At 43.1% G+C, this 13,880-nt stretch overlaps 2 protein-coding genes across 3 annotated transcripts in view; one reads left to right on the forward strand and one right to left on the reverse strand.

Moving 5' to 3' along the window:
- Nucleotides 1-13,880, reverse strand: part of G6PD (glucose-6-phosphate dehydrogenase) — a 58,106-nt gene that overhangs the window by 37,063 nt on the left and 7,163 nt on the right. Inside the window, exons 1-2 of one of the 2 annotated variants that reach the window (XM_033920302.1) lie at nt 7,094-7,332; nt 4,158-4,299 (exon numbers count right to left, since the gene is read on the reverse strand). In XM_033920302.1, the coding sequence (XP_033776193.1) occupies nt 4,158-4,286 (129 nt within the window). In that variant the 5' untranslated portion in view covers nt 4,287-4,299; nt 7,094-7,332. Of the gene's footprint in view, nt 1-4,157; nt 4,300-7,093; nt 7,333-13,880 lie in introns of those variants that run through there. The other variant, XM_033920297.1, reaches the window with a different exon arrangement.
- IKBKG (inhibitor of nuclear factor kappa B kinase regulatory subunit gamma) overlaps nt 7,472-13,880 on the forward strand; it is an 83,943-nt gene continuing 77,534 nt past the window's right edge. The window contains exons 1-2 of the mRNA XM_033920226.1: nt 7,472-7,723; nt 10,290-10,354. The gene's annotated coding sequence lies outside the window, so the exon portion shown is untranslated. The remainder of the gene's footprint in view (nt 7,724-10,289; nt 10,355-13,880) is intronic.

Raw genomic sequence — 13,880 nt, forward strand, 5'->3', positions numbered from 1 at the left:
GATGCAGAAATATGCTGCTTTATCTCAATGTCATTCAAGAATTCAGATATTAATTTATACCACCGGGCGGCCAGATGTCCTAGCAAATCTGTCTGGAAGCATAGGACCTGCAAGCTATAATGATTTTTTAGATTTCGCCAATCAGGGAACCCCTTCTGAATGTCTTGCTTCAACTGCAACCACTTATAATTTTGAGACTTTGAAATATCGAATGATTGTTGCAGTTGTGAAAAATCAAGCATTTTCCCATTTGATAAAACATCATCTAATGTACATATACCTGCCTGCATCCATTGCTTCCAGAAGATCCCAGACTTGCCAATTTGAATCTTGGAGTTTAGCCTTAAGGACTGATAAGTGGATTTCTCTATTGCAATATCTGTTAATTTGTTAATACATTGCAAGGTTTTCCAGGTGTCAAATAAAATGCTATTGTCCTTAACATATCTGGGTAACTTGATACTCAACACATGAAACAATCGTAATGGGGACATAAGTTGCCACTCTAAATACAACCAATCAGGGAGATTTTCCATGCTGCTTGATTTCTGCTCCCATGGGCCAATGCTCAAAACCTAGCACCAAATGAAATATGGCAAATTTATAGATAAAGTGTATCCAGTACAGTCTTGGAAGTCTTAAAAAGTGTAGAATTGCTGTATATCTGGATGTCAAATTTAGTATTTGCTTTCAAAACGACGCCTCAGCCCCACCACTCCACCGCATATATTGTTTTATACTGCGGGAAGCATGTTGTGGTGCTTCATCATTGGCTGTCAAGTTTTGAAAAAAATTTTTTTGAAGCTTTAAACTTTCTTTTGTACTTTTTTACTTATTTTCTGAATACTCAAAGACTAGATATCAAAAATGATTTAAATTGGTTTCCCATCATCTTATGAATTTTATAATTTTATAAGTTTTTAAAATGAAGTAGTACTTATCCTCAGCCAAAAGCCCAGGGAGCCAGACCCGACATGTTTCACACATAAGTTCTCACAAATGATAGGAGTCGGATGACAGCGGCACCCCTGGGAGACCCTTGAAAAAACACTTACGTGTGAAACATGTCGGGTCTGGCTCCCTGGGCTTTTGGCTGAGGATAAGTACTACTTCATTTTAAAAACTTATAAAATTATAAAATTCATAAGATGATGGGAAACCAATTTAAATCATTTTTGATATCTAGTCTTTGAGTATTCAGAAAATAAGTAAAAAAGTACAAAAGAAAGTTTAAAGCTTCAAAAAAAATTTTTTCAAAACTTGACAGCCAATGATGAAGCACTACAACATGCTTCCTGCGGTATAAAACAATATATGCGGTGGAGTGGTGGGGCTGAGGCGTCGTTTTGAAAACCTAGCACCAGCATTAATGTGTACAGGAAATGTGTGCACCAAAGATTGACGCAAACTGCATTTAGATGTAAGCAAATGGATATAAATTAGGTCATTAGCTATTCTCTCCAATGCTAAGAGAATCAGCGCACAAAACCCCCCAAACAAAACCTCCTAATGCTGAAAACCTACCACCCGCTCCAAGGTCATGTTGAGGGGTGTGAAGAGATGATGTTTCATGTCTTTCCTTTTTAATATCTGATGGATTTATGTGTTTTAAACACTCCTTTCATGTCTAACACCTAGGTGGGTTACAGCTACACATACACAATTCATTTGCAGAAAAGATAATTACACACTAGCACAAACTGTGTTTCCCCAAAATAAGACACTAGGTCTTATTTTCGGGTAGGTCTTATTTTTTTTTCATTTACAATGATCATCTCTCCCTTCCCCTCCTCCACCCCAATTCTTCCTATTTCCTTTCTCTCCCCCACTTCTGCAGCATCTTTCCTCCCCTCTCACACATCCCCTTGTGCAGTATCTTTCCATCCCTCCCTCCCATCCCCCTGTGCAGCAGAACTCTTGCAGCTTCTATACCTCCCTTCCTCCCATCCCCTTGTGCAGCATCTTTCTATCCCTCCCGTCGCACCCCCCGCTGATCTTTTCATCTCTCCCTCCCATCCGAACACCAACTGCGAGCCGAAATACCTGGAAACAAACGGCAGCGTCGGCAGCATAGGCTGCATCGCGGCCTGCCCTTCTCATGTCCGGGCGTTCCTCTGCCACATCACTGATAATGTCATCAGCAACACGGCATGGAACGGCCGGGAGTGAGAAGGGCAGGCCGCGATTCAGCCTGTGCTGCCGACGCTGCCGTTTCTTTCCAGGTATTTCGGCTTGCGGTCAGGGTTCAGATAGGAGGGAGAGATGAAAGAGTCAGCGGGGGGAGGGGGGCCGCAGGAGAAGTGCTGCTGCCGGCGACTAGGGCTTATTTTCGGGAGTAGAGCTTATAGCAAGACCTACCCGAAAATCATGCTAGGGCTTATTTTCGGGGAAACACGGTAGTACCCTTTTTTCTTTTATATGGGCTCAGCAATAAAACTCCTTCACAAACAAATGAGTTTTGAGCATCCGTCTAAATTGCTCAGCATTATTACATAAGCGTAATTGACCTGGCAATAAATTCCACAATCTGGCCTCTCCTATTGAAGTTGAGACCTGACTTGTTGACGTATAATGTGCTAAATCTACCAACAATTGCATTGCTGTTTCTGATCTTAATAATCTTTTTGGCAAACACAATGCCAATGCTTTTTGTAGATACCATGTTGTCTGTCCAAACAAAGTCTGATGAATTATCATCAGAACCTTATATTGAACTCTACATCTTACTGGTAGCCAGTGTAATTGTTTCAAAACTGGTATTATATGCGTTCTCCCTATCAAAACTCGATTTGCTGCATTTTGAAGTAACTGCAGTGCTTTGATTTTGCTATTCCTAAATATAAAGCATTGCAGTAGTCCACTTTACAGAGTACAAGACTTTGCAGAATTGTATGAAAATCCAATTGTGAGACCAACGGTTTTAATCTCAACAAGTGTAGTTTGAAAAATGACAACAGTACCACTTGTACTACTCATGCATTTATAGTCAATTTGAAGTCTAATACAACTTAACAAATGCATTTCTCTCTGTATAACTACCACAAAATCTATTTTCACCTCCATAGGATCTGTTCTTTTTTTCCTACAAACATGACTTGTGTTTTTAGACACATTCAAAATTAGCTTATACTCACTCTTCCATTCACCAATTGCATTCATACATTATTTCCCCATACGATACTCTACATTCAATTTCTTTACACATTTTGCCTATGGACGCCCATGTAAACATTAAAAAGAAGAGTCAATAAAGAAAACCCTTGATTATCCGTCACTCCACTTTCACCACTTCAAAAATTTTACCTTTACTCAAAACTTGCATTGTTCGACCTGTTGATACAAACCATTCAAAAACTCTCCCATTCACACCCAGTCTCTTTAATTTTAATAGCAATAAACTCACTAGAATCAAATACCCTAGAAACATCTAAAGGGATTTTTATTTGAAAGAGGAAGGAAGCTTATGCAAGCCTCCGGACACTGGCAGCAAGGAACAAAATGTGTGTGAGTCCAAGCAAAACCAAAAGCAGAAATGCACACTGGCTATTGTTTTCTTTACTTAGATATGAGGTTTTCAAATGAAAACCAAAATTGAAAACCTTATATTTAAGGAGCAGAATGGTGCTGATGTGTGCCTGCACTTCCAAGTATGAATGGTCATGTTTCTCCCCCTTGTACAGTGTGCATTTAATATGCATGATAACATTGAGCACTGGGAAATTATTTTTGCGCACTGGTCCCACAATATTCTCCAGTGCTGTTCTCTATAGCGCTGGAGTTCTGAGCATTGGCCCACTAGGGCCTTGAACATGCACAGAGCACACAACAAGGCTCACTTCAGAAAAAAATGTATTCCTCTTACAAACTAAGGAACTTCCCTCAATTATTTGAGATGTGGCCAACAGAAGACTGTGAAGGGAAATTGAGGTTTCTTAGATGGTGTTCAGGTGAATCCATCTGATCTCAGGTTTATGAAGTGGTGCAGAGTTCTACCAGGAATATCAGTACCACAAACCTCTGCAGGCTGTGATCTTTATTGGACCGTGTCACTTTCCTCAAAGGCTGGATTTTCATATCACCAGACCCCTCAGAGACAGAATGCTCCACCTGCACTATGAGCATGTGCAAGGATTGCAGCAGGCAGGGTAGGTACTTACAGAGGCACCGAGGACAATGAAGATATTTACATCTGCCCGATGGAAGATATTCTCGCTGTACAGCTCCTGCCTCAGGATCCCACATACTTCTGTACGGCTCAGCCGCATTTGCTCACTCATGTGACTCATTTTCTTTTCTTTTCTGAGGAAAACAAAGAAAAGTTGAGTCTCTAACAGCATTTCATACACTTAGAAAAAAAGTTTACAATCCAACAGGCACAAAAAGTTACTGCTCCTAAAGAAGGGTGGGGGGAACAAAGTATCTTGCCCCATCTGCTGGTACTACAGGCAGGAATTGGCCAGCAGATTTCATCAAAATGGAAAATAATGCTATGGTAAATATGCCATCATATGGAGGCACATGGGCGATGCTAAGAGATATCATAACAGCAGGAAACAAGGGAAGGCCTTGGCGATAAGAACCACATTTCCAGCTTTCTTCAATGCCATCCTTTTTAGGTCCATGAATTTAGGCCACTGTATTGCAAACTGTGTGCCGCAGCAGATTCCAGGTGTGGCCCAACAAGACACCGGCACAGACTGACTGCTTATAGGTCATGTCGTCAGTCAGCTGGCACCAACGATCCTTCTCCTCTCCCCACACCTCCCCTTCCTCCAGGATCCCCCACCGAAGTGATGAGTTCAGGGTCACGGCCAGATGGGCCTCTGCGCACACATGGATGCCAGCGTGATAATGTCAAGCATGTGTGTGATGTCATCGCATCGACGACCGCACACTTCCAGGTACCTTCCAGCCGAGGCACTGGGTTTAGTGTACTTTCCGGCCAAAAGGTTTGCAGGACACTGATTTAGACTGTCATGGACACTACAGCCATTATCCTCTCTGTTTCAGCTACAATTGAGTGATGCACACTCATGTGAGGTGTCAGGTCAAAACCGCGGAAGGTGCGCGCTGACAACTGAGCGCAGTGTGGAGGTGTGCGCCGAAGAAAATAACTGTTTTTAGGGGGCTCCGACGGGGGTGTGTGGGGGGAACTCGCCCACTTTACTTTATACAGATTGCGCCGCATTGTGGGGGGTTTGGGGGGTTGTAACCCCCCACATTTTACTGAAAACTTCACTTTTTCCCTAAAAACAGGGAAAAAGTTAAGTTTACAGTATAATGAGGGGAGCTACAAGCCCCCAAACCACCCACAACGCCGCCGTGATCTGTATTAAGTAAAGTGGGGGGGCTCCCCAACAAAACCCCCCCGTCAGAGCCCCTAAAAACTGTCATTTTCTTCGGCGCGTGCCTCCATCTTGCGCTCAGTTGTCGGCGCGCGCCTTTGTCTTCCGCGGTTGTCTATGAACCCTCATGTGAACTTCTACAGCTTACCTTTCAAAACTGTGTCTACAAATGCAAAGTCATACAAGGGCTGAAATGGTACAATCTCCATATAAGCTCTCAAAAGAAAAATATGTGCATGCTCTTCCTTTTAAAATTTCCTAGAAAAAACTGCCTGCAGAAATTTTGCAACTCTTTTCTCTGTGGATATATTTGTGGGTAAAACACCATACAGTTTTGAAAACATTAAATCGTGTTTGCTATCTCTTCTAACACCCTGTATACCTCTCACAAAATGTAAAGGGTATGGGACTTGATATACCACTTTTTTTCTGCGTGCTTACAATCAAAGCAGTTTACATATTTTAGACAGGTACTTATTTTGTAGCTGGGGCAATGAAGTATTAAGTGACTTGCGAGTCACAAGGACCTACAGTAGGAAATTAACTCTTAACCTTAGGGTACAGAGGCAGCTGCTCTGCCCACACCTCCAAAGCAAGCATATTGTGGAACCTGTGCTGAGTCCACGTACAAACTACATAAATTTAAAAGCTATTTACCTATGTGCACAGCTTTGTGAAGACTGACCTCTTTGGGGTTGTTTTATAAAGCATTTTTCACTGTAAAATTAGTTCTATACACAGGTGCATTAGATAGAATGTGAGCTCACCAGGGCAGATAGGGGACAATGCTTGAGTACCTGAATGTAAATCACTTACGCTATAAATGGTATATAAGTACTTAAATAAATTAAGATAAAAACTTTTTATAACATTGCACAACAATATACACAATGGTACATTTTAGTTGGACTGTTCAGGTCTTTTTATCTGCGCTTACTTGCTATATTATACAGAAAGTGCACCACATGGGGGAGGTGAAATATAGTAGAGCACACGTGCATTTTATTATACAATTACTGTACATGGGTTTACATTCTTCAAAGCAGGTGAAATTTGCATGCTATTGAGGCTAGTTTTGGGGAGGGATTATTTTATAAACATGCATAGATACCTATGTTATTGTTACAGAACATCTTCCAGAATACCAGGTCTCTGTACCATTTGTACAGAACAGGCTCCATCTCAAACTTCTATTAGGCATCCTGTTATAAAAACCACATAAGCACAATTTTCTCTCCCGCCTTTCTTAGAAGCATTTAAGTTATTTGAGAAGACATATCAAGTCCAAAACTTGTCATACTTTAAGTCACCATACGTTTTACTTCACGGTTTTGCGGTATATAAATAAACGGTTAGCATTATTATTATTCTGCAATATGAGAGAATACATTGCTCATTAGGAAGTCAGCTGAAAAAAAATCACGGTAAGAAATTCAACAAGGCAACAAGATCAAAAGTGCAACAGTCCTAGATCCAAACAGAACTTATCAGGCAAAGAAAGCCGACCTAAAATGAGAAATTAAAAACTACAGACCCCAGTTGCTTTCGGCTATGCACTATTATTACTATTAGGCGAGAGATGAAGAAGTAGCAGCCGGGTGGGTGTTAGAAAGATATATGAGCGCATTTACTTCCTGCAATCACGGGCTTTGGGAGACGGGGAATCACCTGTACACTGGCATGAAACCAGCTTTCTTGGCATTATCTGCTACGCTGCCCCCAAAAGATGATCAGCAGAGGTAGATTACCTGTGTTCTAGCGTTACTGCCAAGTCAGCGTCAGGGCACAGCAACGTTGCCAAACAGACGAGTTTCCCACCAAAGTAGAATTATTATTTTGTTGGACCTCACTGCTCTCAGGGACAAGAATTACACGCCTCCTGCCTCGCTTCTCTGCTTTACATCTACCGGGCATGGGAAAGGAGGGGGCGCATGGGAGAGTCTGCTACCCACGCACGCGCACTAGCGGGATAATCTCGCGGCTTAGGATAAACCAATCGCCGCTTTTTCGATGCACAACGCCACAATTCTGACGCATGCGCACCATCCGGGGTTTTAATCTCAACCGCCGCTGGTGGTTGCGCAATCACTTCTCGTCTGGGAACGGACCTTGAAGCGTCTCGCTCACTTTCTGCCAAATCGGGCTGAAGGCTGGCTGTGGGAGCAAGATAAAAGCTGCCATAGTGGGGGTCGACTGAACGTCCATCAAAACCAGTATCTTGTTTCTCTAACAGTGGCCAATCTTTGGTCACAAGTAAATAAGCAGTGGATTTTCATTAAGATGGACTTGGGGATTTTTCTTTTAGGAAAGTATACAACTCCTTTTTAAACCCCTGCTACCTGCTTTCAAAGAGGAGGAGAAAACCCGTGCACTGTCAGGCAAGTCAAAAGCACACAAAAGTCAGCAGGAATGACCAACAACAATGATCCAGAACTGATCCAAATCTTTTATTCAGGAAGATTTCTTTGATAGATACGAGCCAATCCTATATACAAGAAGATGGATCTAACACAGTCCATGTTTCTGCAAACTAGCCTTCATCAGGGATCCAGTTGTATATCAAACAGTGTACAAAAATCGCAGTGCACCAAAATGGCAACCGTATCCCTGATGAATCCTAATTTGTTGAAACACAGCCTCAACCTAATCTTCCTTAATAAAGTATTTGTTTAGATAAAGCTAACGGGTCTGGGTAAAACCAGGATCCTCAGGATCTAGGGCAGACCACCTTAGGAATGGTGAGCATCACCTTATAGGCAAAGGAATGCTTTTTTTCTGGTTTTTGGGGGGGGAGGGTGCCGCAAGCTCCGTCCCAGATCCCACCCAATCTCCACCCCCCCCCCAATAGTGCTAATTGTAATACCATTTTTTTCCATTCATTTTTCATATATACACACAATATAATTTATTAACAATACATAATGGTTAACCACAAAATTAAACTACGTAAAGCACACTGTTTCTCAACAATCATTCCTACCAAAACACCAGGCCTTGGTCACACATGCAGAACACAGATAACCCCTATGCAAATACAGGACCACAAACTAAAAGTACTAATCTATACAAACAAAACCCTAAGATGCAAGAATGCATGCAGTAAAACCCCCAGAGAAATCAAAACAAATGCATTTCTTCCTGAACACTGTAAAATATAGAAAGCAGATGTAATTTCTCAAAACCGACACAATTTAATCACTGAATTGAAAATAAAATCATTTCCCCTACCTTTGTTGCCTGGTAATTTTGGTTTTCAAACCATCTTTCCCAGTCTCTGGCTGCACTTCCTTCTGTCTGTGCTCTTAACTGTGTATCCAGGGCTACCTTATCCATTTGCTGTTTTTCTCTCCTTCACTTTCTGCCATACATCCATCTTTCCAAAAAAGTGAACTGACCTCACATTCAAGATAGTTACCTAACCATGGACAATGACCAACAATTTCTAAGTCACTCAGAAACGTGAAACTCTTCAAGGGGGGACCGCACCCCCCTAGTGGTGAACCAGAGTTTGCCTTCCAATCATTGCAACTGTTTCAATGCTGGTCACGCTCCAAGGGTGGTTACAAAAATAAATAAATAAAGATCGTTACAGTCTTTCAAATACTTGTGTGAAGATTCTTTCTTTCTTTCTTTCTTTCTTATATTGTCAAACAAACATCACTTTGAAATGAATAAGTTATGACATAGTGACTTAGCTTTATGAAGGGTTAGGGGTTAGAAGACAATCTTTATTTATTTATTTTTGTAACCACCCTTGAAGCGTGACCAGCATTGAAACAGTTGCAATGACTGGAAGGCAAACTCTGGTTCACCACTAGGGGGATGCGGTCCCCCCTTGAAGAGTTTCACATTTCTGAGTGACTTAGAAATTGTTGGTCATTGTCCATGGTTAGGTTACTATCTTGAATGTGAGGTCAGTTCACTTTTTTGGATCCTAGCATTTTCTGACTTCCACTAGTTTTTAACATTACCCCAGCGATTTCAAAAGGAAATTGATACATCCATCTTTAGCATTAACTTTTAACATTCAGCTTTCTTCCATTTTTCTGCTTTCTTCTCAATATCTACTTTTCCATGCCTTACCATCTATCCATGTGTACCATCTCCTCCCTCTTTCTTCTCCCCTAATCCCATCTAACCATAAGAAGCATTTCTTATCTCTTCCCTGCCTCACCCATTGCTGTGCACCATCTCCTCCCTCTGTCTCCCATTGGCATCTTTCTCCTCTCCCATAACAGGCGGGCTGGGCACTTCGGCCAATCTGTATTACAAAATTTATTTTCTTAGGCCAACTCTCCCACCATCCCATTTTTGTTAGCTTGGAGATCACCCATTCGTGAGAATACGCTGCCTGCTTGTCCTGGGATAAAGCACAGTTACTTACCGTAACAGGTGTTATCCAGGGAGTGCAGGCAGATATCCTCACATCCCACCCATCTCCCTGGGTTGGCTTCTTAGTTGACTTATCTTAACTGAGGGACCACGCGCCCTACGTCAGGCGGGAAGGCACTCGCACATGCGTGGTTCAGGCTATCGCAAACTTTCTAAAGACTTAAATTGGCGATGCACTTTTAAAGTGGTCTGTACCGGTGCTCCATCAGTGATGTCACCCATTTGTGAGAATATCTGCCTGCTGTCCTTGGATAACACCTGTTATGGTAAGTAACTTTGCTTTGTGGAGGTGGGAAGGCCCTTGTCTGAGGCTTTTTCCTTCTTTTTTCAACTTGTTATAAAGCCTGTACTGTTCTGATATTGTATCACTTGACATCGTGCATTAATTGTAATGAAAGTGTTTTTATATACTATCATTGACTTTTCACAGTATCTGAGTCATTTTGGTCACCACTATTATACAACATCTTTACGGCCACACTAAATTTGATCGTTCTCAGACCTGGGGAATGGCACTTTTCATTTGCAGATGTTTTCTATTAATTCTTGCAGATCTGAACCAAGCAAACATGACTGCCATACTGCCCAGAGTGTTAACTAGAGTGCAAGAATGGACGGTAAGATACCATCTCAAACTAAACACTGAAAAAAAGCAAACTATTATGGCTTGGGCAACACAAACACACCTAATTCCATCCAAACAGCACTAGCTTCAACATTCAGAAATCCTCAAAAGTTCTGGGAGTCAATTTAGACAGTTTACTGAGTTTTGAAGACCATGTTAACAATTTAGTCTGGAAATCCTTTCTTACTGTACAGAATTAAGGGGGGTCAGATCCTACTTCTTCCAATAACACTACAGGATACTAGTACAGCTGTCTATATTGTCTATACTGGACTACTGCAATACACTACTTTCAGGAATTTCCGTGAAACAAAAAACTCCAGTTGATTCAAAACAAAGCAGCAAAACTCGGTTCTGTGACTAAAGCGCGACGGACACTGATGTGCTGACAATTGCGCTCAGGACATATGTGCGCCGCCGGTCCTGCCACTTTAAAGCCTTACCGTTAGCGCTATGGGGGGGAAGTCCCCCACAGTGCTCCCTCTAAGCGGGCGGGTGTTGTGAGCAAAATTTTTTTCGCTGTGCGCTAAAAATATCGGGCGCCAGCAAGTTATGAGCCAACTCGCCCGATTCTCCTCTCGCCGCCCTGCCCGCCGTGCGCTGTGACGTGAAACTTGTGCGCTGGATGTAATATTTTGTGCACCAGCGCACGCCAGCGCAGCTTAGAGGGAACACTGGTCCCCCAGTACATGTAGAAATCCTTGTGCTCCCAATGGGAGGGGGGGGGTTGGGGGAGACCCCCAAATACACTGAAAACTTCCATTTTCCGTTCATTTTTCGGTGCTCGGGAGTTTTTCAGTGTAGTGGGGGAGGGGGTGTTTTCCCCCCCCACATCCCCCCTCATAGTGTTAATGTTACGGGTTTAAAGCGGCAGGACCGACAGCATGCATATGTCCTGCGCGTAATTGTCAGCGTGTCTTTGTCAGAGCGCTTTTGTCCTGCGCTGAATTGATGGGTCACTGCAAAACTCATATTACAAATCAAGATTTGACCCTGTCACGCCACTGCTTATAGAGCTACTGTATACTAGCTACCAAATAGAATTCAAACTGTGCTACTTAGCATTCAGAATATTATATGGTTATGCCCCTAAGAACTTACCCATATTTACTATTAGGCAGATCTGCAAATCATCCTAACTCTGACCGCTTAATCCTGTCATTCCCAACTCTGACAGACATAAAATACAAAATGCCTCATAGCAAATCATTTAACTACCAAATTGCAAAAGTACGAACTCACTTCCCATTGAAATTCATGCAACTACTATATATGCACTGCTTTGCAAGAGTTTGAAAATATGGCTTTTTAAGAAGCCTAAGGAGATTCAGTTCACAGTATATGTTAGTTCACCAAGGAGAGGAATGTGTTGAACAGTCTGTGGATATTGTACGATTTGATTTACAAGAAGACTCCTGAGGCAAGCCCCTGCGGGCTGAAACACGATCGTGTCGAGTCCATCATAATAAAAGAGACTAAACACCAATTGGTCACCTTCGTTGTTTTGTTTATTCTATAGAATACCCTTATTGAAGATTTCAGCAGACAGTTTACTCTATAGAATGACAATATTAATGGTTACTTGCTGTTTGAGATGTGTAATTGTAATATGTATAACTCTATGCAGCACGTATTATTCTATATAGAGATAGGCTGCTGTAAACTGCCTAGAACTCTGATTTGTGAAAATTCAGCAGGATATGAAGATTGCACATAACATAATACTTTGGATCTGGAGTAGGCTCCAACTTAAATAGTAAGAAAAAAAAATTTGGATACTCCTGGCAAGCTGTGGATGCCCTGCTCTGCCACGATCGGAATTACCTTGTCTGAACCTAGATCCTGCCTGGATGATGCCAGAAGGGGCACATAAAGAATTTTTATCCCAGGACAAGCAGGCAGCATATTCTTGACTGATGGGTGACGGCACCGACGGAGCCCCGGTACGGACAATTTTAGAGTGATTGCACTCTAAGAACTTGGAAAGTTCTGGTAGGCCGCACCGCGCACGCGCGAGTGCCTTCCCGCCCGACAGAGGCGCGCGGTCCCCAGTTTCTTAGTTTCCGCGGAGCTACGAAGACGCGTTTCCTCAACAGCTGTTGAAGAAATATTTTTTCGATCTTCCCGCTCGCGTAAACCTTTGTTTTAATAAAGGTTTCTTTATTTCTTTATTCTTTTCCTTTAAAAAAAAAACAAAAAAAAAACTTAGTTGTTTTTCCTTCTTTTTTCGTTTCGCCCCGGCGGGGCCTGTTGCCACAATCGAAGCCTCGGCTTTCGATTTGGCAGAGGCTGTCTTTACTTTCATGCCCCCTCAGCCCGGGTTTAAAAAGTGCCAGCGGTGCGCTAGGCCAATCTCACTGACATACCCGCATAACTGGTGTCTGCAGTGTCTTGGTCCCGACCATCAAGCGTCCACTTGCACCCGCTGTGCAACTTTGAAAAAACGAACACTTAAAAACCGCCAAATCCAGCAGCGGTTGCTATTCGGTGCCGAGATGTCCGATTCCAATGTACCGGCACCGACATCGATTACATCTCAATCGGCACCGACTTCATCGACACCGCGCGATACTGCGCCGGCGTCGCAACCAGCAGGTAAGCCGGCTAAGAAGACTTCCCCGCTGGAGCGTCCTCCGGTCTCTACTGCAGTGAGTCCAATCCTGCCGACCTCGAGGCGCCCACGGAAGCGCTCCGCTCCGATTGAAGTTAGCCCCTCGACATCGGGTTCTTCATCGGAGTGTCGAGCGGCACCCAAGGTACCGCAGAAGAAAAAGGCGGTACCGGTGCCTTCACTGGATGAGCGCATTGCCGCCGTTCTGCAGGTACAGCTGAGAGAGCAACTCCAACAGCTACTACCTGCCTTTTTGCCCCAGAACCTTCCAGTTCCGGTACGGTCGGAGCCACCGGTGCCGATAGTGGAACGCCCTCTTTTATCGGCATCCACTTTATCGGTACTGGGTCTTACCACTTCATCGACCTCGATGCCGGTTTTAGCTCTAGAGCCTAAATCTCACCACCAGGCGGTACAAACCTCGGTACCAGCACAGCAGGTTACATCGCCTGGTACCGTATCCATGAGGTCGGGTAAGTCCACACATAAAACCCGACACCAGGAACCCTCCACACCAGAGTCTCGACATCATGGCTCTCAGGTTAGGGACCCTGATTTGTGGGGTGATTCTGAAGAGCCCTTTCTATCCGAAGGTGAATGCTCTTCTGATGAGGAGGAACGCCTTGTTACCAATCCCTCTTCTCATCCAGATTCCGTATCTTTTCCTTCTTTTCTTAAGGAAATGTGTGAATCCTTGTCTATTCCCTTGGAGGCTGAGTCAAAGAAATCTAAGGCATTTCTTGATGCATTGGACTTTGACCAGCCTCCAAGGGAATTTCTTAAACTTCCTCTCCATGATATATTGAGAGAAACGTTTTATAAAAACCTTGAAACTCCCCTGACTGTCCCTGGAGCCCCTCGAAAACTGGACTCTTTATACAGGGTGATACCTATGCCTGGGTTTGAT

Source organism: Geotrypetes seraphini, chromosome 1, assembly GCF_902459505.1.
Source record: "Geotrypetes seraphini chromosome 1, aGeoSer1.1, whole genome shotgun sequence".
NCBI classification, from domain to species: domain Eukaryota; kingdom Metazoa; phylum Chordata; class Amphibia; order Gymnophiona; family Dermophiidae; genus Geotrypetes; species Geotrypetes seraphini.